The following is a 23140-nucleotide window of genomic DNA, read 5'->3' on the forward strand; positions in this document are numbered from 1 at the left end:
ATAGTATTGTTGTCTAACAGAAGGGGTTGCCGTGAAGTGAATAACTTTTTTCCACTACTAAGTGGCATCAGCAGGCTCTCTCTAGCCATATTTGAAGGGAAAATAAACTAGGACATTAAATACTGACAGTGCCTTTTTAACCAGAAGAAAGAAGGAATAGGCACTCACTAGAGGGCACATTGAGCTTGGATTTTATACATCCTATTCCAAACCAGAATGATAAGGTGAAAAACAGCAAGACTGAAAACAGCTACCCTGTATGACTGGATCCTCCTGGGTGGCAAACTGCAACACGCCTTTAAAATGCTCCAACCCCTGGGCACCACAGACTATGGGGTAGGGCAGAGGGTTATGTTACTTCTCTGTATGAAAGAGTTTTTCGGGTGCCTGGTACCATGTCCATCAACACTGCAGAAGAACAAAACCCTGGGACGGTCATGACTGGGACTTCATACAGGGGCAAGGAGAAAGAAGGAAAGAAAAATACCTCACAGTAGGCACATTCTCACTAATTGATGGCAAAATTCTCTAAAAGCTTTACTTTGCAGGAAACAACATACAGTATAGAGATTGGTGAGGGACAAATTCAAGGACTGTCCCCAAATGAAGACTGGGGGAAATTTCACATTAAGCGTCAGGAACAGTATCTTCACGTACGTTTGGCACCATAGGGGTAAATCCGTACAGTGCAAGGGTTTGTTCTGAGGACTTGATACCTCTGCTATTCACATTTTGGCCTAGCTCTAGGCTGGTCCCGTGGGCTGAAAGCCTGCTGGCAGCTGAGTGCACTAGGTGCACTCCTGGAGCACATCTCTCCCTTGAGCTTCACCTGCCCGAGTGCTCAGGGAGCAGCCTCCTGGGCAGCCCAAGGCATCATTAGAAACAAGATTAGGAGATTAGTTTCACAAATGCTAATCCAATTTAAAACATTAGCATAGACACATCGAGGCTGATGAGCAGTAAAAATGCATCCCTGAGGAGTTATTATTTGCTTTGTGCCAGGCGGGGGCTGGACTTCAACCCAAGCTGGAGAACCAAGGTCCCCCCACTAGTGCCTCCACTTGGAGGGCAGGGTTCAAGAGCTATATATGTATATAGCTTCATGGACCATAAAAGGTCTTGTGTCAACAAGGCTGAAAGTGAGAGCTAAAGGTGTGATAGGAGTAACTTCACTGCATTTGTGATTTTTGCAACACAAAAGTGTACTGTGTGGTAGAGGAGAAGTAGTGCCCACCTGGCAGGACTAATACAGTAGGATCTGAGCAAGAACAACTGAAACTGCCGCCCATCACCTGGTTTGATTTACGTTTTTCCTTTACAGGGATGGTTAGAAGGTAAACCAGCTTTGATTCTTACTGCTTATGCTATTGGTAGCAGTGATAACAACAGTGACTCCGACTAAATATTGTGGGGAGTGTAAGTAAAATAATGGAAGGGATATATTGTTCATTCAAAACAGTATCCAGGAGGGGCTACACCATGCATTATTTCTTATAAAACAAATCCCAAAACCCTCCAGCCTTGCAGCTGTGTGACTGCTGCTGGAGTGACAAGCCAGGTTCGGTTCACTTTGTGGGGACATTCCTCAAAGCAGCCGAAACGAATCGTCCTCCAAAATCAAAGACGGCAAGACTAATTTAACTATAACTGAAGGCAAGGAAATAGAGCTTTGCCTGCTAATAATAAATGGTAAGCTTACCAATGAAGGCAGGAAACTGCAATAAAAATACAATATACCCAGCAGGAGTCTGCGCATCAAAGAACCCCTTGTCCCGCGTGGGAAAAGCCCTCGGCTGCACCCCAGCGCCTGTAGCGCAAGGTCAGCGAGCGCAGTGAGTTGTTCAAGTTTGCCATCTAGTGACTGCCGCATGCTTCACTGGGGACTGCCTGGGGGGAGTCACGTCTTGAAGCACCTACATACAGGAATTCCTCGCGGTTTTTCTGTTTTTCAGAACATCTGTGTGTCCCAGATGTTACGCTGGATGCTTCAGGCTGCTGGTATCACCGCAGTTGCTGGTAATCTGGTTATTGGGGAAGGTAAGAGGGAGTGGGTTCAGTCTTCAGAGGCTACTTATCCTTAGGCGGAGTCACTGAGCATTCAACAGTTACTGTAATCTGTGAAATAACTGCCTTACCCTGTGGGTGCTACATTCAATTCCTCAGCGGTGAAGAAATGTGGAAACGGGGGCGGGGGGAGTGACATAAAATTATTTTATCATGTTCCTTTTTTTTTTCTTCCTTTCTAACCAGAGTAGGGAATTATCTCAAATACAGTGATTTTGACATCATGAGCAGAATGAGGTTCCTTCTCAAGCTATAGCACTAAAGCACCTGGAGAGACTGTAGAATAAAAATAAATTAAATGAGGGTGAACTATATTTCCCATCGTGACACAAATATGAACTCCAGCCTCTTTTGCTATCCCAGTGACGATGTGCTGGAACCTCGGAGACTGAGGCTGCTGGGGAATTACTGCCGTTATCCTTGGCGACTGCCCGTCCTCCACCGACGCTTCTCTGGTGCTCCCGTTCCTTTGCTCTGTTAGCCACTTCTGCACATGCAAGTTAAAAAAGCTAAACATGTTAGCTGCCAAAAATGATCAAGTTAACTTGATTTAGCTCTTACTTATGTATAGAACCACCAAAGACTGGACCAAAAAGGCTTTGCTTCGGGGACACGCATAGTGAGAATACTGCAGGTGTTACATGTCAGGGAAAAAAATGAGGCATTTTGCTCATTGAGAGCATCATGAGGGATACTTAACTTTTTTTTTTCCCATGAAAAATATTTTACTTTTCTGAGAATTATTTTCACAATTTAAAAAGCTCACATCTAATATAATGTGTCCTTTTAGCTTTCCTAGAAAGCTAAAATGGGTATGCAAAGAAAAGCAAAATGGGTATGAGTTCTGTGCTAAAAAATATTTGAAAGAGGGGACAGTGTAGACTACAAACCCAGGTGTTCTTTTACCTGCAATATAGGACAAACAGAAAGAGATGCAAGAGGCAGGCGGAACATCACATTGCACATGCTTGCCATTTTCAATGATTATCAATAATTGGAAAAAGAGAGAAAACCCCTCAGGTGGCTCAGGGATGGTGATAGCTGTTGCACACTGCCAGGCAGTCAGCCTGTAGCTTTCCAGGAATACAGGAGTTCAGACGGCAGGGAAGATGGTCGGTCAAGTTTTACTAACCATCTCTTACGGCAGATTTTTTAGTGTTGCACAATTACAAGGGTTCTTCACCCAGCTTCGGGTGACAGAATGCTACAGACAGAAGATAAGAAAATTTGGAAGTAATTAATCACACGATTTTAAAGAAAAACCAAACAGCCAGCTGGCACTTAGTCACACTTGTCTTACCTCTCCTTAGGCGAGGGTTTCAACAGAGATTGCTTACTCGCGTGGAGGGAAAGCACCAGTAGCAAGTCTTGCCTCAGACATCTACAACTGTTTACAGCAGGGATTTGCCTTAGCGCCAGGGAAATGTGTTTAGACTATCAGTGGAAATCCAGCTTGAGGATGGGATGCGGTCAGTAATATTAGCCAAATCCTATTAAACTAATAAAGGATTCAGATCGCTTCCTCAAAAAGAGCCATTCAAAGGGTGGGTTTAAGTCTAGAAAATTAAGAATGATAAATCCATATTAAATCCTTTTAGTCTCTCTCAATTTGTCAGCATTCTTTTCCTTGAGGGAGAGACAGGTTAAAATGATGATGGGGGTGTTGGTACGATACTAGCATTGTCTCTTCTTTAACGTTACAAAAGCAATTCAAAATCCCATTACAACCATTACAAGAAAAATTTTAATTCACTCCTTTGCAAGGGATTCGTGAACACAGTTTTACTGAAGAAGCTGTAGCTGAGGGCACCACATGGCAGAAGCAAGGCTAACCGGAGAGCTGGATTCTTATGCCACCCAGCTGTCACTGGTTGCTGCCTTGTAACGTGACAAGCTGCGTTGGGTGCTCAGGAGTTGGAGGATCTGAACAAAACACATGCCGGCCTCTTCCTTTCAAAGGGACTCTGTCTGCTGGGCCAATGCTTAACAACAGGTCAATTTACATTAAAAACAGAGAATGGCTTGATAGCCCCGATGGTGATTTGGAAATATCGGTGTAAAAATTATAGTCAAATAGTTTTTATGTTGGATTGGACATAAATACCTCCCAAAAAACTTTATTTGGCACGCTCAGCCTAGCGTCCGCGTGTTACTTCATATGGCTTTGGTACCAGTTTTGCATGTCACTCAGTTAAATCTGTGCAAGTGGTTAAATATAGAGAGATTATACGAGGGATTTGTATGTGTGTGTGCACACATTAGAAGAATCACCAAGAGTTAATAATTTTTTAATGTTTTCTTTTTTAGTACTGTTGGGTAGCAAAGTAATTTACATTTGACATCCACAATTTGCTGGTAAGAGAGCAACTAACATTTAACTCATTACTATTTTTAAGATACTAATACCAGCTTCCAGAAGCTTGCTGATTTTCTGATGCATAATTATACTAACAGCAAAGACCATCATAACCTCACAGCTACTTACCTGAGGTCTCAGAGCTGCCTTGGGTCCTCAGCAGGCAGCCAAACAAGGTAGCATCTCACCGGGGGACTTTGTCAGACATCTCCCATTTCAGTGGTAGGGGCCATTCCCCCCAGGCAGTCTGCAGGCGGGAGGCTGCAGTCTTTCGGCCTCCAAAAAGAGAATTTCAAAGGGAGGAGAGAGCACGAAAGAAGAGGTTGCCTAGTAGAAAGCAGCGCGTAACCAAAGGGATAAGAGAGGAATAAAGAAACAGTTGAGCTTTATCTCCCTAACATTATCCATAGGCAGACAACAGGCAGGACTCGGTCTGGCACATGACCTAACAGCTTTGATCTTCCTTGCTCATGCAGTGTAGGTTCCTCAGCAACTCCCACGGCAGCTAGCACTGCAGAAAAAATTATCCCCAAGTTGCCAGGTGTGTCTTTTGTAACACAATAGCTGCTCAGAAAGAACTGGCATGAAATGGCCAATGTATTTCCTGAGAAACAAGGGTTACTTGACCAGAGCTTGAAATTTGATCCTTTTTGGAAGTAAAAGATAAGGCACGTAGGGAAAATAAATAGCTTCAGAAAAATAAACAATCATCTCTGATCAAAAACATGAATTTTAATGTATTAGCCCCTCAGGCTCACTTGCTCCTACTCTCTTTTTCACATTACATATGAGCAGCAAGGGGGGGATGCTCCATATAAGAGAGAGAAAAGAAGATGCTCTCACAGCTCTGGGGATTTGACATAGGAAATATTGCCTATAACCAAAGCAACCAGTTCAGATGTGAACAATTTCTCCTGAAGCACGGGAGCAGCAGCAGCTGATGACGTGAACAAAAGCAGGCAGGTGAACAGAAACAGAGCAACAGAAAAATGAATATGAGAATCACAGTCCAGAATTTCAGAAGCAACAGTCATTCATAAGCAATGAGCTATAAAAAGCAAAACTGGCTGAGAAAGGGAGTCATTGTCAGCTTGCATGAAAACACAAATCCCTGCCACCTGTGTGTAGTATTTCTGGCAACGTGAATGCTACTTGACGGACACGGACACAAATCACAAATGCTTCTTCTGTGAAAGAATGCAAGCTCTATTTACATTCATCCAAAAATGCATTGAGAAGAGAAAGCTCCAAACAATTAAGATACTGGAACTGTTCAAAACAGGTTACCTAAGTCAGAGGTATTAATCCAGTAAGAGAATTCCCGAGTGCTGACTCACATGTACCTGAAACACAACTCCTATCTCAGTGCAAACAGTTGCCACAGATATCCATGGACATGAGAGAAGACAGAGCTGCAAGCAAGAGCCATATTTCCCTCCCAGGGCTTTGCCAGGCAGTCTTTCTGCCTAAAAGATGCTGCTTGACGAAGCCTTGGTAGATCAGATACCATTCAAAGCCTTGCTGGCTTGCTTTTTTTGTGGGAGGCTCTGCTTGGAGGTCTTGGGGGTTTAAAGGCAATGCGGTGACAAAAGGCAATGAAAAGCCCCACATGCTAATCGTGGGCAAGCAGAGTTCACATACCACGCCCAGTGTCACTGCACCTGTGGCCAAAACTGGACTGCTTCTAGACTAGACACTAGTCCAGACAATGTATCTGTGCTCTGCTGCACACTGCCTGCTCACGTGGAATGGGCTCTTCTTGCCTGTAGCTGTCAGGTCACACCCTTCTTGTCAATATGCTGCAGTATATTCACACCAGTAGGACTAACAACATTATTAGTCAGCTACTGGAGATTAAATCCCTCCTCTCCCTCGCACATGTCATGGTGAGAGGTCACTAATGCACTGAGTTGTACCAGTGCCGTGCTCTAAGCTATAAGGGTAGCTTCATTTACCAGAAATAATATCTGGTTTAGACCAGCTAATAATGTCTGATAAGAGATAGAAGTGGTGACGATCAGGGTTATATCAATAGCTGACACTTCAAGGTAGAAAATTAGTTTGTGTTTTCCAACTGCCTTTGGTTTTCTCATGTACACATCTGCTTTCCTAATTAATTATCCTACCTGGAGAACTTTCTAAATACTACAGGGTATTCACATTCCTGGGAATGCCCTTAAGGATCAGAACATGGCTCTCCTGCAAACATGCATTTTAAAGTTTGCAGAACTCAGGCTAAAACCCTGGTCTAAAATGACAGTTTATGATCTCCTTTTAGAGATAACAGAAGCGAGTAATCCTGGGAAAGTCTGTATTGACAGGAAGAAGAATAAATAAATACAGCACCTTTCAAAATAAAAAAATTACTCACAACCCTGGAAAATAATGGTTCAATTTTTCAAAATTAACATAAAAAAGTACAACGCTACAGAGAATCAACCTACAACCCCCTACACAGCAGATACCACTACCGAAAGGATAGTAATAGAACTCTGGGGAAACCGAGCACACCATTTTCATGCCAAGGAAATTAGTCCTTCTACCATTAGCCTTTACATAGATTTTGATGCTATACCATGTGTTAATTATTTCCAAATCACAAGTGCAAACACTCACCCTGATTGGAAAATTAGCAGATTTCAAACTCAGGTAATTTCCCCCTAATGAGGAACTTGTTGAACTGAATTTAACAATTAGCTCACACCCTTTGCTGGCTGAGTATGGCAAGGCTATAAGGAGACACAGCAACTCACCTGTTTCAGTAATTTGCAATAAAGAATGAATATAAATTCAGAAGTAATTTTCAGGCTATTTCTAACTCCTTCTGTGGTTCTTAAGGCAGTGATTCTCAAAGGGTGATAGAGGAGGAGGTGCTGCCTGTACTGAATAGTCCTCCTTTGTTTTGTAACCTTCCCCCTCTGGGTCAGTTCATTTGGGTGCCTTTTGCTACATACTAAGCCTCTGCAGAAAGGATTTCACATCTAAAAGAGTAAAATGTATGATTTATTGGTCAATATACACAATGTGTAGGTAAAGCTAACAAGTTAATGTGCTCACCACCCCTGATAAGGCACCCAAGGAGCCACTGCAGGCTGGGCAGCCTTCAGCCAAGAGGGGAAGGACTGGCTTCTGCTGCCACTTGGAAAGGGCTGATCATTGACATTGCTTAACTGCCATCCTCGGGCTACTTGGTTTTATTTCTGTAGGATTTTGTATTTTTTTCATGTTGGTTTTTCTGTTCAAGAACCCCTGAGCTGCTAATTATCCCTGTTTCAACACTCTCCCCTTTGCCAGCAATCTTACCTTTCTTCTTTTCATGGCCCTGCTCTGCAGAATGTCTTGCAGCACTTTCTCACAGCTTAACAGTTCTCTTAGATGTCTGAACCGATTTCAGCCTGTATCAAAACTATGCCTTAGATCCCAGAAGGCATCTGTGATCTGATGCCTGAATCTCTAGAGTGGAAACTGACACTTTTCAGCTGCTAAATTGCATTAAAGAAAACAAAAGTCATTTTATACTGAGCTTTTTCAGTGTGCTGTTTTGATTGTCTTTATGTATGCACATTTTAATAGGAAGTGTGATTTTTGAGAAGTAAAGAATGAAGAGTTTGTGGATCTGTACTAATAAGGCTGCACAATGATCGGTGGGAAGTTATACTAAGGTGTGACTTAGCAGAGAAAAACAGCCTAAGATATTCTGCCTACCTTCTCTTACAAGTCAACAATACATAGATCTGTTCTTCACACCAGTTCCACAACCTACGAAGAGATGCTCTGACCTGTAGCTCTTACTCGAATGAGGTTATAAAAGCTGAGAGCACTCATTTTATTGTGCTGGTGGACGCATTATCTAACCATGGTCTAGCTCACCTAACCGTGGCTTAACTCAAACACTGCTAGCTTCATTTGTGATCTCAGCCACATTTAAGAGACAGTATTTTTCAGAGCAGGGAGGTGAGACTGGGTAACTTCTGCATCCTGATCCTAGCTGATACAAAATTTCCCTGTGTGGCTTTGGGCAAGTTCTCTAGGTTTCTCTGCATCAGTTCTACTTTGCTAAAACAAAGATGATCATGCTCACCAAGTTCAGGCAACTGTTAGAATTATCTAATTAACACTTCTAAAGGGATCTAAACCAGTAAAAAATTCAGTGTTATCTAGCCCTCTTCCCCCACAAATTGTATCTTAAAAATAGTGATCCATTTTACCTGGGAGCTAGGGAGGTGCAAGCAGATTCATGAACTGTCCTGAAGAACATGTGAATGGCTGTCAGTAAAAGCAGTAGATTCAAACCGTCAGCAGCAGTCAGACCTTGTCTGAAAGGGTGAGGAAGCCAAGTGGCAATGTGTTGAATAGGTGGAGTCGTTGGACCTGACCTATTCTAGCATTTCCATTAGCTGTTTGTCAAATGGCTGCTATCTTCCTCTCTCTGTTATCCATGACTCTTCTTCTGGGCTTCTCTACTGCTTATGCTAAATCCACCTATTCCCCAATTTGTTCAATTTACCATTGTTTGTATTCTTATTGTGTTACCTAACTTCTTCCCCTACTCCAGCTCTGGGAACCATGGGATCACACTTCAGCTCTTGTACTGTCTTTTTTTTTTCCCCTTGGCCTTTCTTTGGAAACAGACACAGCATAGAAAGGAGGCTCCGTCATCTGGCTGCCCTGGGTCTGCAGGCATGAACCAACACCCTTGCACCTCCTCCCAGAGTCCAGCCTCAGGAGCACTCCATCTTTTTCTCTTGAGCAGGGAGAATGAGGCAGGGGCAAGTGTGAGAGTGCAGGAACAGACAGGACAATTGGAGGGGGGATGTAGGGATAGAAAGGTCTATAACCAGCAGAGCACCCTCTTAACACCTGAAACAAATCCTTTGGATATTAAATCATGAGGCCTTTGCTGCTGACACACGTGAAACACAAAGGCATGCATTTAAATACCCTCTTCACTGCCCCCATAGCTAGCCCTACCTAGGGAATGACAGCTTGCCACTGCCAGGTCTGCTGGGGGGACCTCTTCGAGGTTTCAGCGCTGCTCATGCTGCAGCCAACAGGAGCCCGCACCATGGTCTTCTGGAACAGGAGGCACTCAGTGTTGTTTTAAAAATAGTAGCTTAAATGACAGATGAAAAAGAAGAGCACTGAGCAGCTTTTGTTTGCCAACCCACTCCTGCAACATTAAAAGGTGCTAGGATTCATTCTTCCCACCTTGTGTGTATGCTGTTCACACTACATACCCCGACGTGACACTCCACGAGGCTTCACGGTCAGTGTTGACCTTCACACCTGCATCTTCAGCGCGTGGCTACCCAACACACGTAACTCATCTCTTCCCCTGTGTTCTCATGAATTGCTTCCAAATACCTAAACTCTCTTAACCTTCGATCACACATCTCTCTGTATGCTTATCTTTTTGTTTAATGGTGTTGGTGCCTTTTATCATCACAAAAGACACAGATAAAATTACCTTTACCCTTCCTCACACGATAATCCCAAGCAAACATAACATAAAGGTTATGCACTCACCTGAACACTCATTACTTTATAGCAGCTGTATAAGTTGTGAAAATTATCTTCTAGCTTTCGTTAAATGTTTTCAAATGCTTTAATCACAAACACATAATTGAAAGCAAATTTTTTTTCAGTGACCTGAAAGGAATCCTTATCAGAACTGAGACTGGAGGAATTTCCGGCTTTGTGTTTTGTTTTTTCATACTCAGTCTGCCTAAGGTCCAACCTGGATGTTGCGATTTGCAATGTTTTAATTTCAAAAGCACCTGAATGAATGCACAGCAATGCAGGCCACCTGCTGTCCCTGGCTGCAAGCTCCCAGATGCCTACCTAGACACTGCACCTAGATAAGGCAGGCTACAACGACTGGTCTGAGCCAGAGGTAGGGAAGAAATTCTTAAGTTAAAAAGCTCCAAAACAAACAAACAAACAACTTGTAACAATAAGACCCATACATTCTACTGCATTCACATAAGCTGTAACTCAGGAAAGCTCATAGGCACGTATTTATGATAAAGTATGTCCTGTTTTGCTCTGAAAAGGATTCTGTGTAAGCAAGTGACTTCTGGAATGAGACCTCCATGACTGTACCGAGTAAAAAGACAAATCTGAAGTCTGCTTGACAATCACCATGGTACGTTTTCAAATGCACTGTTCATGCTAAAGCGCATGGATCTGCTCTTCCATGCCACGGATCCCACCCACCAAGGCATACCCCTTGCAAAACTGCTACAGAAAACATTTTCCAGTAATGCTCATTTGTCTCATTTGCTCTAGTAATTAAAGTGTTTTCCACAGCAATTCACAAAGATTCCTTACCAACTCAAAATATTTTATTTTCCAGTTTTGAAGCTGCTTGAACTCACAGCCAACCATTCCCAATGCCATTATGAAATTAAGTACAGCTCTGCAAGTCTACAAATGTACCTGTGGCCTAGACTACACTGACATAAAGCAACACGAGGAATATGCTAATAGCCATAACGTTAAAATACACTGAGAAGATTTCTCATGTTAAGAATATGTTAGCTGATCCCAGTTAATTCTACTGACACACTCTAATGCAGAGTGAAAATTTTCACCTAAATCATTTTTCAAGGGAAGAGTGTAGATTCTCTCACATTAATGAGTTCAAGAATCTGTATCAATTTCCTAGACTGCCTGCTTAGAAAAAAATTAAACATAAAAATAATTTCAAACACTTCAAAACAAAAATAATTCCATTTTTCTGTTATAATGGAATCCTTCAATTGTTAAAGAAAATATTATTTCTTCAGAAAGAAGAAAACATTTTAATTTAACCCTCTTTTCTTCTTCCAGATGGTTCACTAGCTGTTTTCAGAATATTTCATTTTCCACCAACTCCCAAACTGAAAGTGTTTTTTTAAATTCCTTGTAAACTAGAAATAAAGCCCCACTATCTGCCTAGCTTTGCTCTGATGATAAGCTGTATTTGATACTATATAGGTAAAAGATGTTATTAAGCTATTTTCCCATTAAACGTTTTCCCAGCCTACATATGGAATAAGCATTCTTGCTGCGTGGATTGGGTATTTACTTCTAGGGATCAGACTACATGAGGATAGACAAGTGCGAGTATGTGGCACTGCACCTCCCGTCCCAACAAACAAAATACCCAGATGCTTACTAAACACAGTATAATTTTATAAATTATAGTAAGCTAAACCAAAGCAACTAGGTTCACCCAAGAACACCACGATCATTTGCAAAAAGTAAAAACTGGTTTATGCAAAACAGAGCAACAGGTGTGAATTTAAAAGATCCTGTGATACTTGAAGTCCTACTGGATGCTGAGGCAGGTCAGATTTGGAGTGAAGCAGTTGGGGAGGTAAGGATTTTTTGAAAGAGATTCCCTTCAATAGCTGTTATCCCCACAGACACTTTTATCACAAGGATCCTGAGTATCATTATTCCCATTTTCCAAGCAGAGAACCAAAGCACCACGTACCATCACAGAGCAGTAGCAGAAGACATCTCAGACTCTTAACTCATACTTTCTTTTCCCAGGCCAGTAACAGAGAATCTGCCGTCCCTAGGAAGAACATCTGCCAGTGACATATTTACAAACAGCAACTGTGTATTTACCAAGTTAGGAAGTGAACTGCCAAGGAATGTAAAAAATCTTGCCCTAAAGAGATCATCATTTATGTAGATGGAGAGTCCAGACAGGTTTGGGTATTTCAGAACAAACATAGGCAAATGTCCTCACTGATCAGAATTAGCTATGGTGGCAAAGAGTGAGAGCTGATAAATTTTAATGGAGGAAGGATGGGAAAATGCTGTGTTGGATATATGACAGTAATCCAGGGCTAAATAAGATTTTAAAAAGTCAAGAGAGATGAACAAGAAAGACTCTAGATTAACTCCAAATCATAGCCATTCTAATGGCTGAAATAAAATCACATTGTGAGACAGTTTGGCTACCACCAAGTGCTCAATAACAGCATAAAAGTACATGGTTTGAAATCTTACTAAATTACATAGTATGAAAATCCTCACACCACGTATGTATCACTGGAGAATAAACAGGGTTATCTTTCCACTAGTGGTCCTTTCAGTACTACAGCTCAGAGGCATTTATGTCAGAAGTTGTTCCGACATGGACGGGGGCTATTTGTGGTGCAAGAATATATGAGCTCCTGAAGCTGACCTTCCAGCTCCTGCCAAACAGGAGCACAGAGGGCTTCTAAACCCTTGGCAATCCACCTTCACTAACTGCGCCATTCGGGATAATCTTAGGAGTCTGCTTGTTATCCGCAGCTTCTTCAGCCGTCCACTGAGGAGGCTCTAGGTCATCGTATCTTCTCCGATAGACCACCCTTGACATTACGGTTATCAGAAACATTTCCATGATGAGGAGCTGCTGGGTCATATCTGCCAAAAAAAAAGAGAGGCAAAGAAAAGCCCCAAAAAGGGGGAAATGACCATCAGACACAGAGTGTTTATTAATTTTCACCTGTACAAAGGGAACAAATTTCACCATCCCATCCCCATAACGGAGTGTCTCTCACACTCGGCAATAAAATCAGTTACAGAATTACAGTATTGCCCATCAATAAGCACGCAATAAGTTATGCATTCAAAACGCAAGAGAGTTAACAGCAATTATGCACGTTGATTTCTTGTCCTCTCATTTCTGATTCCAACTCTTCTCCTTATCAAGTTTTTATCTGTGACTATGACAGCTATAAACCTTTCATTATTGTTTTTTAAGTAAAAGCTGAGATTCTCCAAAAGCTACATGATCCTAGGAAATTAGTATTTTGGGAAAACACCAGATACTGCAGTTAGCAATGCTGAAATGACACCTTCATAAGTAAATGAACAACATCCTTCCCAAAAGAACTTACATGCTCCTCTTGCTGTAGAGGAGAGTGGTGGAGCACAGGGAATAATTCTTTGCATGGCCAAGATGTTGATAATAGCTGCCTGCAAGTGGTTCAGAATGAGGATAAACTGCACCAGAAAAAAAAAAAAACAGATGCCTTAGCTACCAGGAAAAGGCTTATAGTTCACACAGCAATTCTGCTTTTGTAACAGACCCTCTTTTGCCCCATTTCTCCTTTCTTGCCCTCCTCTCCTCCCATCAACCTGCAGGCTGCCTGCCATTCTGCAGAACTCATGTTTAGGTCAGGATGATATTGCTCTGAATGTGAGCGTTACATTAAACCTCTGTTTGAAAAGTGTTTCTTCTCGGCCCTTGGTTTGGGAGATGCAATATACACAGAGCTCCCAGCTGGGATTTTAAACAACACTGAGGTCTGAATAATAGGTAACAATGTTTTAAAAACTTCCTGTTAATCTAACCGATGAGCTTATGGTCCACCTTAGTGAAGGAAGGACTCAAAAGAATGTTTTTCCTGTTGTCTCCTCTTTTTGCCACAGTAGGGAGATGTGGCGCTCCCCAAGTTATATGGGACTGGCTTCTTTGCCAGAAGGGATGAAGTTCTCTTTGCAGTTTGGCTGCAGCAACAATCACTTACGCATCATACTACCTGCTATTTGCTGAGCTAGGCCTTCGCTGCCTTGGAGATACCAAAGTGTCTCTCTAGCTGCTGGTGTAACTGCGTGAGTATAAACCCTCGCATTAACAGAGTTTGCCATCCTAAAGCTGGATTCACCCTAATGCAGCTTTGCAGGTATGACTGTCCTGTTTATTGCATTTGTAAGTGCTTAATAATTTACTTAACAGAAACCTTAGCGCACCAGCCTTTGTACGTGTCCTGTTCAAGAAGGATGCATATCCAAGGATTCTGCTGTACTCTCTTCTGGGTGATGTGGAAGAGGGCGGCCCTGTCCCTGGGCTATTTCAGTCTAACCTATCTGGTTCTGTTCCTTACTATTTAATGATTCCCAGGCACTATTTTCATTATTATCTAACTCTGAAGTGCAGAATGGCCAAGAAAAGTATTGTCAAAACAGATCATTGAGACATGCTGAAACAGTTCAAACAACAGCCACCCACACAATGCTCCACATCCTCTCCTAGTTTTTAAAATTACCAGCATTCTAACATTGTGTTTCAGGATACTGCATCTACAAAGCTTCCTTCAAGCCCCGCAGAAGGTGCTGTTTTGATTTCAGTTGCCTAAAGATGAATGGATTTTACGTGGCTTTCACATCTCCAGCACTCCTGAGAGACTAGAGGTAAATTTGCTCAAGCTGAAACTGAACAGCAGCCAAGGAGAGTTCTTCAAAGGGATGCAGCTTTAATCAGGTAAAAATATGCCTTTGCTCAGTGCATTTAATGGGAAAAAAAAATACTATAACTTTTCAACAAAGGACCAAGAACCAGAGAGACAATGTTATATCAGCAGTTAAGAGAAATTCTTATCAGAAATATTAAAATTCTCACCTGATAAAGAGCAAACTTTGGGATGATCTTCTTACAGATAAGGAGAGTCCTGACTTGTTGAAACATGATTCCAACTGGCCACAGAGCAATAATGGTGAGGACACCAACGAAGCAGTTAATCCATATTGCAGCTCCTTTGGGAGATAACTGAGAAGCAAATCAAACAAGCGTACCTATAAAACTTTACAGTGCATTTTACTATTTCCAGGAAGAAGTTGTGAACTGGGTAATGCAGATGTTAAAATGCTTGTTTCTATCTCCATGAAAGCTGATGGCAGCAGCGGTTGCTGTGATTTGCATGGGGAAACTGCACAGTATCAACTGGAGTGTTAGCACAGTGCTCTCACCCAGCAGGCACATACATGTAAATCTGTTCACCCTGGGAAGGTAACCAGTGACACAATCCCCCAGTCTGACCCCAGCAACAGCTGGGAACACTCAGCAGCTCATGAGAGCATATTCAGCACGACATCTCAGAGGGGTCAGTTGTTTTATACCATGAAACAACAACCAAAAATTATTATTTTAATCCGAGTTACCCACAAGGTGCAAAATTATTAGCAGATGCAGACTTCTCCATCATCTTTTAGCTTACATGGCACAAAGCAGAAGTACAGTACTATCTTTTCTACTTTGCACAGATATAAAAATCACCATGATTTGCAGAAAAACACAGAATTAGGCTTCCTGTTTACATGCCAGTACATACACTTGTTTCTTAAGGCTGTACCTTACAAAACACAGGGCAGATACATCCCACAGCGCAACCTGCAGTCCTGCTATTCTAACCATACAAGCTGGGAAACATACTGGAGCATAATCTGATGCCCATCCCACCCTGATGCCTTGTTTCTTTCCAAAAGAAGCCAGGAAATGGAGAGTCTGTGGGAAGGCAGAAATTACATGCTTCAGGGTCTCAAAAGAATACTGTAAGGACTCAGTTGGAAGTGCTCCGAGATTTCACAGTTTCGTTGTAGGCTAAGATACTAACATCAGCTCTAAAATCTATGGATTTTGTGGACCATCTCTGATCAAAATATTTACTTACATTGTAAAGGGTGTAATTGCCATTAGTCCAAAGCACTATTGATAAAAACATGAGCACGGGTCGAAGGAAAGCAAACTGAAAGGTGCCCAGCTTCAGCCAAAAGAGGGTTCGCCTGGCCAGAAAAAAAGAAATCACATAGACCAAAATCTTATTAGCAACCTTAATAACATTTTTTGGATACTGTCAGCTGCAAAACTTCCCCACTCCTGTAGCATGTGGCTAAAATCTGGGGAGGAACAGCTTCAGGATTAGAAAATCTTTCCAAGAATTACCCAGTGTTTATTTAGTAAAGCCTCGACAAAAATAGTGCATTTCCTATTCTGCAGCAACTACATACTAACCAAACTGGGCAAAACATGATGTCTTTCTCTGCCCTGAAGCTAACCACAGAGCCAGTAGTAGCACAACCCATTTCTGGACAATAATGCCACCTGCTCTTGCCTTGTTGCCTTAAGATTTCAGTTCTCCGATGAAACTGGGCCATTCAGCCTTCCTGTTCTGACACTTCCTAGTCCTGTGGTAGATCAAGAAAGGGAATCATACAGAGCTAGGTGAAAGGAATGCTAGTTTTTCAGTGTATCATGACTACTACCATGTAAGCATCTGGTTTTCCTCCTCTGTACTTTAACAGAAGAAAGGAACTGCCTTTCACTTGGCAAACTGCACAATGCCAGCAGGACAGCTCAGGATTTCCTTACTTCTGTCAGTATAAACTGTGTCCAGGACACAGCCCATACACAGTAACCCAGTCAGCCAGCATAAAAGGCCACCAGGAAAGGGGCAGATGCACTTTCTAAGAGAGGGCATGAAAGCTGACTGACCTGAACTCTCCTTCAGTCTTTGCAGGACAAGCTGTGGCTGCTACGGCTGGCTCATGTTTTAGTCTATTACTGTGCATTATTTCCCATACTGCTAATGTTGTCTTCACTGTAGCTCCTTGGGCCCTTGAGACTGCCATCAGAGATGCCTCAGCAGACAACAGGCTGACATTTAGTACGCTACAGGATATAGCCATGAACCAGGAATTATAGGAATTGCTCAATTAATATAGCTAATAACCACAGGACTATGAACAGCACAAACACACGTGGAAAGGCCTGCAACTGGCCAGCCACTTAGTATGTGTGCCTTTTCAAAGATTTATTATTCCCAAAGGGCTTTAAAGAATAACATGACAAACAGTGCAGCCACTGCAACGCCGCGAGTTGTTTCACTTGTCAACACAGGTCTATCAATCGTGACCATCAGACCTCTTCTGCCACATCTCTCCCATTGTATGGCTTGTTACTTTGCCTCATCTGTCTACTGTACCTTGTTAGCTTTCCCAGGACTGCTCGGTAGTATATGGCTTTTTAAAAGAATGAATCCCTCCCTTGGAGTAGCTCCCTGTTTCCCCAGAAGATACATATGGGAGGAGTATGAGACTGACCTTTCTCTGGTATAGCTTGCTTACACTACAAAAGAATTGTACCCTGTAATGGGAAAAGGCTAGAAGTCAGAAGCAGAAACAGCAGATGGGTTTCCCAGTGCTACAGACACCAGAGAAGGAGTCCTAAACCCTCTGCAGAGCAAAAAGCCTTTTTTTTTTAAACAGACAGCTGTCCTCCTTCGCAGCAGGAGTAGGCACTATCTAGCTCCTGAAAGGAGTTGATATTAGCTAATATCATCCTGGGTAAGCTGTCACTGGACTGATCAACAAGTGGGCAGAGCAGAGGATCGTCTCCCAAGCTCCCAGCTACCACAACCTATACAGAGGGTGACAGACACAGAAAGAAAAACAAATATACTGGTGACACCTTAGATCTACATCACAGTTCTGTCACATGGCATTTCTTCAGCTCTGAGTCCTGAAATGAGCCTGAACCGATGCCCATGAAAATTAGTAGGAGTCATTTAGATGCACATCAGTATTTGCTGATTTTACATCATTGTATTAAATCCATTTTTGGAGGTATATTTTTCTGTTGGTTTACTACCTGTTCTTCTTGGTGCCCCCTCCATGTAAATAATTAGTGTCATTCCACTAAAATACAATGATGGAAACAAGCGTTTAAATTCTAATACTGAATGAGGACATTTAAGGAAGAGTTATTACAATAAAAAATAAGACTCTCTGCAAACACATCACAAACTGCTATGCTGCGTTCTGTTTGCCACTTTCATTTAACCAGACCATAAAGTCCCTAAGGTCCCTCTGACACCAGTGTCCAGGGTCTCATAGAAAAGTCTCTGTCTTGCACATTCAGTCTGTCAGCTTTTGCTCTTAATGAGAGAAACATTCTCATACTCTGTGCCAGTAGCAAAGCCCTGGAAAATACATGAGGCTTCCAGGCTGTGGAGCGGCGTGTAAATGACAGGGTGACACTAGCCAGAGGAGGAGCCCCACCAGGCAATGCTCAGAGGGGGCAGGGTTTCTGTTACAGTATATTGGCTCCCATAGGTGCAGCTCTCCATCTTCACCCCGCTTCTCAAAGGTGCATTAATACTAAGTTTAGTAGAAGAAAATACTTGCTTTTGACTCATCAGACAACGGCATTTCATTGAGATCAAAGCTTTCCAGGAATTACTTTTTTGTTCTAAAAATTATTTTAATCTGAAGTAGTTTTAAAGTCAAAGTCAGAATGAAACATTTCAATTTCATCAAAGTAAGAGAAATTTTCTTTCAAGACAGCCTCAATTTAACAATTCTGCTTGTGAAAAATATCCAATTTGGAGACATTTGTTCCCTTCTGGAATGAAAAGAAACTGAAATCTCAATTATCAGGTTTTCTAGAGTATTAATTCCTCCTCCCACACACCACTGCTTACTATAGAAATGGTTGCCTCGACTCCTATGCAAAATTCTGTATTATAAAAACTACATAAATTAGTGGTGGTGTACAGCCCCGAAGTGATGGCACTGTTTAAAAGACACGGCTTGAGACTGACTTTCGGGAAGCAGGGAGGCCCTTTGCTGTAAGCCTCGCCTTGCCAAGTTGGCTGAATTCCAGCAGCCATTTTCCAGCTGGGAAATCTTAAAGGGCAACTCACCTAGTGATGCGCACACGAGGGAGGCAAAGGCAGCAGCAGCAGCAGGGACCGGTGCTGATCTTGAAGCGACCATTTTCAAAACGCCTGAGGAGCAGCTTTTGACCTCCGCACTCTTTAATCATCATCAGCAGGAACTTGTGGATAACTATGGCAAAAAATCTAGGAGAGGAAGAAAATGCCAGCTTGAACTTGCCTGTGTGTCTCTTGCATGCCAGTGCTGCCTTCTGTCCAGGGTTTTCACAGCTTGCGCTTTGCAATCAACATAAATTCTAGCACTAGCTGTGAAAAACTTTCAGCTTTCCATCACCTTGGAGGACCAGAGCTGCCCTAACCTCACCCAAAGAGGAATAAACTGAGGCACAGAGTAGCTGTGGAATTTCCCAAAGCTGCACTGGTGGCTGGTGGCAGAGTCAGCCACCAGCACAGGCTTTTCTGGCCCAAGTCATTATGACCATATTTTTCTATCTGTTATCTCGCCAAGCCCTGACTGGTCCAAACTTTTCACAGCAAGTCCTATTCCTCCTTTAAAAATACCCACCGACTGACCAACAACAACAAACATGGCTAGGTTCATAGACAGATAGATAGATAGATATATCTCGCTATTATTGTATATGCTGCCCCGGTCAGGGTGAGGTTCCTCTGCAACCAAAGCTGATCCAAGCACTGACTGCTGCAGCCCCACCTCTCCCTCCTTCACCAGCCGCCCATTCTCAACACTTCCCAGGAGCTACAGATTATGCAACCGTCCTTTCCTCCCTTTCCCAAACTGGTTTTAGGGAACTGATTCACTGAAATCCAACCCCACCAAATAAAAGAGGACGTCTTCAGCTGCACTGCCTCCTTGAAGGAGCTTGCTGTGCAGCTGGGACTGTGAGTGGTAGAGGATGCAAGTGAGGGGACAGGGACCTGCAGCTTGGGCAAGGGAGGAGGGGGGATTCAGAGAGGCTTACAGTGCCATAGGACCAGATCCTTGGAAGTTTTTAGTAATCAGCACTACCTGCACAAATTGCTGCATGCGCACTGCGTTCCCTACTACTGTGTTTTCCCTCCCTTTTTACTCTGCTGTCTTAGAGAACGCAATGCAACAAGGGCTGAGGCTCTTCATGAGTCTGATACTGTCCTGCAGTGGGTTCCAAAATCATCCCAAAATCAGCTGTGGAGCGCCCAAGGCCACGGTGTCCCCTCATCTGGCTGTGCCTACCAGGGCTGCGCCATCACCTCCAGAAAGCAAGGACCACATTTCTCTGTTCTTCTCTGTGCATGTCAGAGCTGTCATGCTTGTACAGCAAGTGCTTTTATCAGGACAACTGCAGAACACTTTTACATTGATACAGTCATCGGAGGTTCACTTGCCACCATTAATAATAGACCTCCACGGCTCACCATTAGTGAAAGTGCAGAGAAGTCACAGGTCAGAACCTCGTTCCACATGACACACAGAGAGAGGAAAGAAAGAGTACTGCTTTAAAGCTACTGTCAATCTGAGGGATCAATTACATGCAAGTCACAGATCTTTCATACTGAGGTTCCCACCCTAGGGGACCGTAGCACTGGGAACTGCTACAGTATTTTCCACCTCTCGGAAAAGAGCTGCCAAGTGATTTCAACTCAAACCAAAAATTACTAAATTGTTAAATTTACAAAATGACTGTGTTTACCAAGAGCAGCAGATGTTTAAAGGGAAGAAACTCAGGGTTTGGGGCAATGTCTAGAAACGAGCAGAATACTCACACTGCTGCTGTGAAATCTGTAAACATCGTTGAGCGAGGAATCCACATGCCAATGCATGAAGTAGTAGCGATCACCTACAGAGAAAGGGAGGAGGGTTGTACGAAGGGCAGAGATAAAGCAGGTTCATGTGGATTTTGAGGGAAACCCTGTTTTCAACATTGAGTTTTATCTCTTTTCCATGATCACTTACTGGAGCTGCAGCATTAATCCAAATTATGACTGATATTTTGGAGGAGGGGATTTTCCTGTAGATGTAGACTGCTTCATCTATAAATACCAGATTGGCAATCAGTGTCATCAGAGTCAAGACTGCAAAGAGAAATCTCCCTGGTAGGTCAAGGCCTGCAGAGAGAGAAAAGAAAACAGGAAGTTCTGACTTATTTCACGAGCATTCCAAACATTTAATGTAAAGACACCATCTCTGAGGGGCTTCTTAGCCCTGTTCCTGCAAAGATTTGCACTCATGCTTAGCCACATAGATGGACCATTGACTCCATAGAATGATTCAAATACTTAAGTTCATGACTAAATCTTTCCAGGTTCCACAGACAGCATATGGGAAGAATATGCCTCCATGTTATCAAAGCATTATGTGAAAGTCCCTTTCAGAAAGGTGGAGTTCCAGGACAAATGTCCTTAGATGAATGTAAATACATAACAGAATATAAATACATACACTAAATACATATCCTGGAAACTTTTCCAGGCAGACTACAAGCAAAAAAATATTTAATCAGTGTTAGTTCTTTGCTTCCATTGTATGTTCATAGGCATGTTTGTGCATAACTTCCTTAGGCATGCAAACTTTTTAGCAGCTCGGTGAAAGTTGGTGGGGCACACGAAACAACGTAAGGATACCTCCCTGATATATCTAGCCTGAGATAAAATTTGATGCCTTTAGCAAATTCTTTTTCATTTCTCCCTTAAGGCTGGGTATTGATATATTTAGTCACGGCTGATGGTTTTATGTCTCCCTTGACACTGGGTATGGATATCAACTTTTACCCATGGCTGATGGTTGAGGTGGATCTTCTCCTGGGAAAGGTGCTTCCAGAGACAGAAGAAAGCACTGCAGTGGAGTCATGCTTAATTTAGAAGTTCATGGTCATCGCTGGCACTAGCTCCCGCTGTGGCCGTAGCCTACCTAAAGGCACACCAAGCACCGCTTGCAGCGCTGAGCCTCTGCCCCAGCCTCTTTAACCTAACCTGCTTCGAAAAACCTCAACACTTGTAGAGTTGGCTGCAGGTGTATCAGTCCACATCTCAGTGGACATCTCCCCACCGCAGATCTCACTCACCACAGGGAAGCCTGAGACCAGAGGCAGGTCTACGGGCTGGTTCCGCGCTCGGTTCGGCAGGTACCGAGAGGCCCCGGCGCTCCTCGCCCACCACTCCTCCCCTCGCCGACCACCCTATTCTCTCACACCGCCACCCGCAGCTCCGGGCCGGGGGCCCTGCTGTCCTCTCTCCCTTCCCCGAAGGCAGAGGCAGCTCGGGCCCCTGCCAGGCGGAGGTCCGGCCGGGACGGGCGGCCGCCTGCCGCCGCCCGGGGGATTTCCTCGCCGGGGATGAGCGGCGGCGAGGCAGGCAGCTGCCGGGCAGGGGCAGGGCAGGGCAGGGGCAGCCACCGGCAGCCGCCGCGGGGGGTGCTGAGGGCGGCGCGCAGGCGGGCAGCGGGTCGGCAGCGGAGGGGCGGCGGGCGGAGGGGCCGCCCGGCTGCGGGCAGCCCTCTCTCCGCTCCCGCCCGCACCCCTCGCCCCGGCGCGGGCGGGCGGCCGCACTTACTCTGGAGAAGCTCCTGCGAGTAGGGCGGCTGGCTGGCGGCGCAGGACGGGTGGAGGGTGCCGTTCGCCTCGCCCTCCATGGTGCCCTGGCAGCGCCGAGGAGATGCGAGACGGGCGGCGGCGGGGGTCGGTGCCCGCCCGCTGGTCCGGGGCGAGCGCGGGAGCCGCGATGCGCAGCCCGGCTGCTCGGGGCCGCCGAGGGGCGGTTAATGATTAGCCCGGGAGCCGGGGCCGGAGCCGGGCGGGCGGCGCGCAGGGCCCGGCCTCCGCGCTGCCTCCTGGCGCCCAGCGGCCGCGGGCACCGGCGGGGTGGGCAGCAACGAGCCCGGGGGACAACGCGCCCGCCGCGCTCCTCACGCCGGCTGCGAGGAGCCGTGACCCGGCGGCTGTGCTGGGCCTCCGTGGAGGGGCTCTTGCGGAAGCCAGCGAGCGTCCCCGCCCCGGTCCCCTTCCTTCACAGGCCCAGGGTGTCAGGGCACCGGGAGTGGGGTCTCGCACCCGAGCGCGGCTGCCAGCTGAGGAGGGATGGGGAATCAGCCGAGGAGCGGGCTGGATTCCTCAGTGCCATGTCTGCCGTCACCCCAGCCCTGTCGGAGCAGCCCTGGGCACTGCCCTGGGAGACAGAAAGTTGCTTGGTCAATGTCGGAGACATTCAAAAGACTTTCCATGGAGCACTTCACCAAAGACTTCCTGATAATCTTGGCTACAATGAGGTGAAAAGCTGCGTCGTCTGCACT

The 23140-nt window shown here is 44.4% G+C and overlaps 1 protein-coding gene across 1 annotated transcript; it reads right to left on the reverse strand.

The window, feature by feature from the left end:
- Positions 1-12638: 12638 nt before the first annotated feature.
- On the reverse strand, positions 12639-22483 carry LOC137660619 (organic solute transporter subunit alpha-like). The gene is made up of 8 exons (XM_068395556.1): positions 22405-22483; positions 20810-20961; positions 20620-20693; positions 18886-19044; positions 15856-15967; positions 14808-14954; positions 13303-13408; positions 12639-12826 (listed from the first exon to the last, which is right to left on the reverse strand). Exons 1-8 carry the CDS (start codon positions 22481-22483, stop codon positions 12639-12641), a joined length of 1017 nt encoding a protein of 338 aa, XP_068251657.1.
- Between the last annotated feature and the right edge of the window lie 657 nt (positions 22484-23140).

The sequence above is a fragment of the Nyctibius grandis genome, chromosome 2, assembly GCF_013368605.1.
Source record: "Nyctibius grandis isolate bNycGra1 chromosome 2, bNycGra1.pri, whole genome shotgun sequence".
Taxonomy (NCBI): domain Eukaryota; kingdom Metazoa; phylum Chordata; class Aves; order Nyctibiiformes; family Nyctibiidae; genus Nyctibius; species Nyctibius grandis.

Excerpts from the sequence above, each read along its gene's own strand:
- LOC137660619 (XM_068395556.1), bottom strand. The coding sequence starts at position 22,483 with ATGGAGGGCGAGGCGAACGGCACCCTCCACCCGTCCTGCGCCGCCAGC. Across the intron at positions 20,962-22,404 it reads CTCGCAGGAGCTTCTCCAGA|GCCTTGACCTACCAGGGAGA; the intron begins GTAAGTGCGGCC and ends CTCTCTCTGCAG. Across the intron at positions 13,409-14,807 it reads CAAAGTTTGCTCTTTATCAG|TTTATCCTCATTCTGAACCA; the intron begins GTGAGAATTTTA and ends TTTCTGGTGCAG.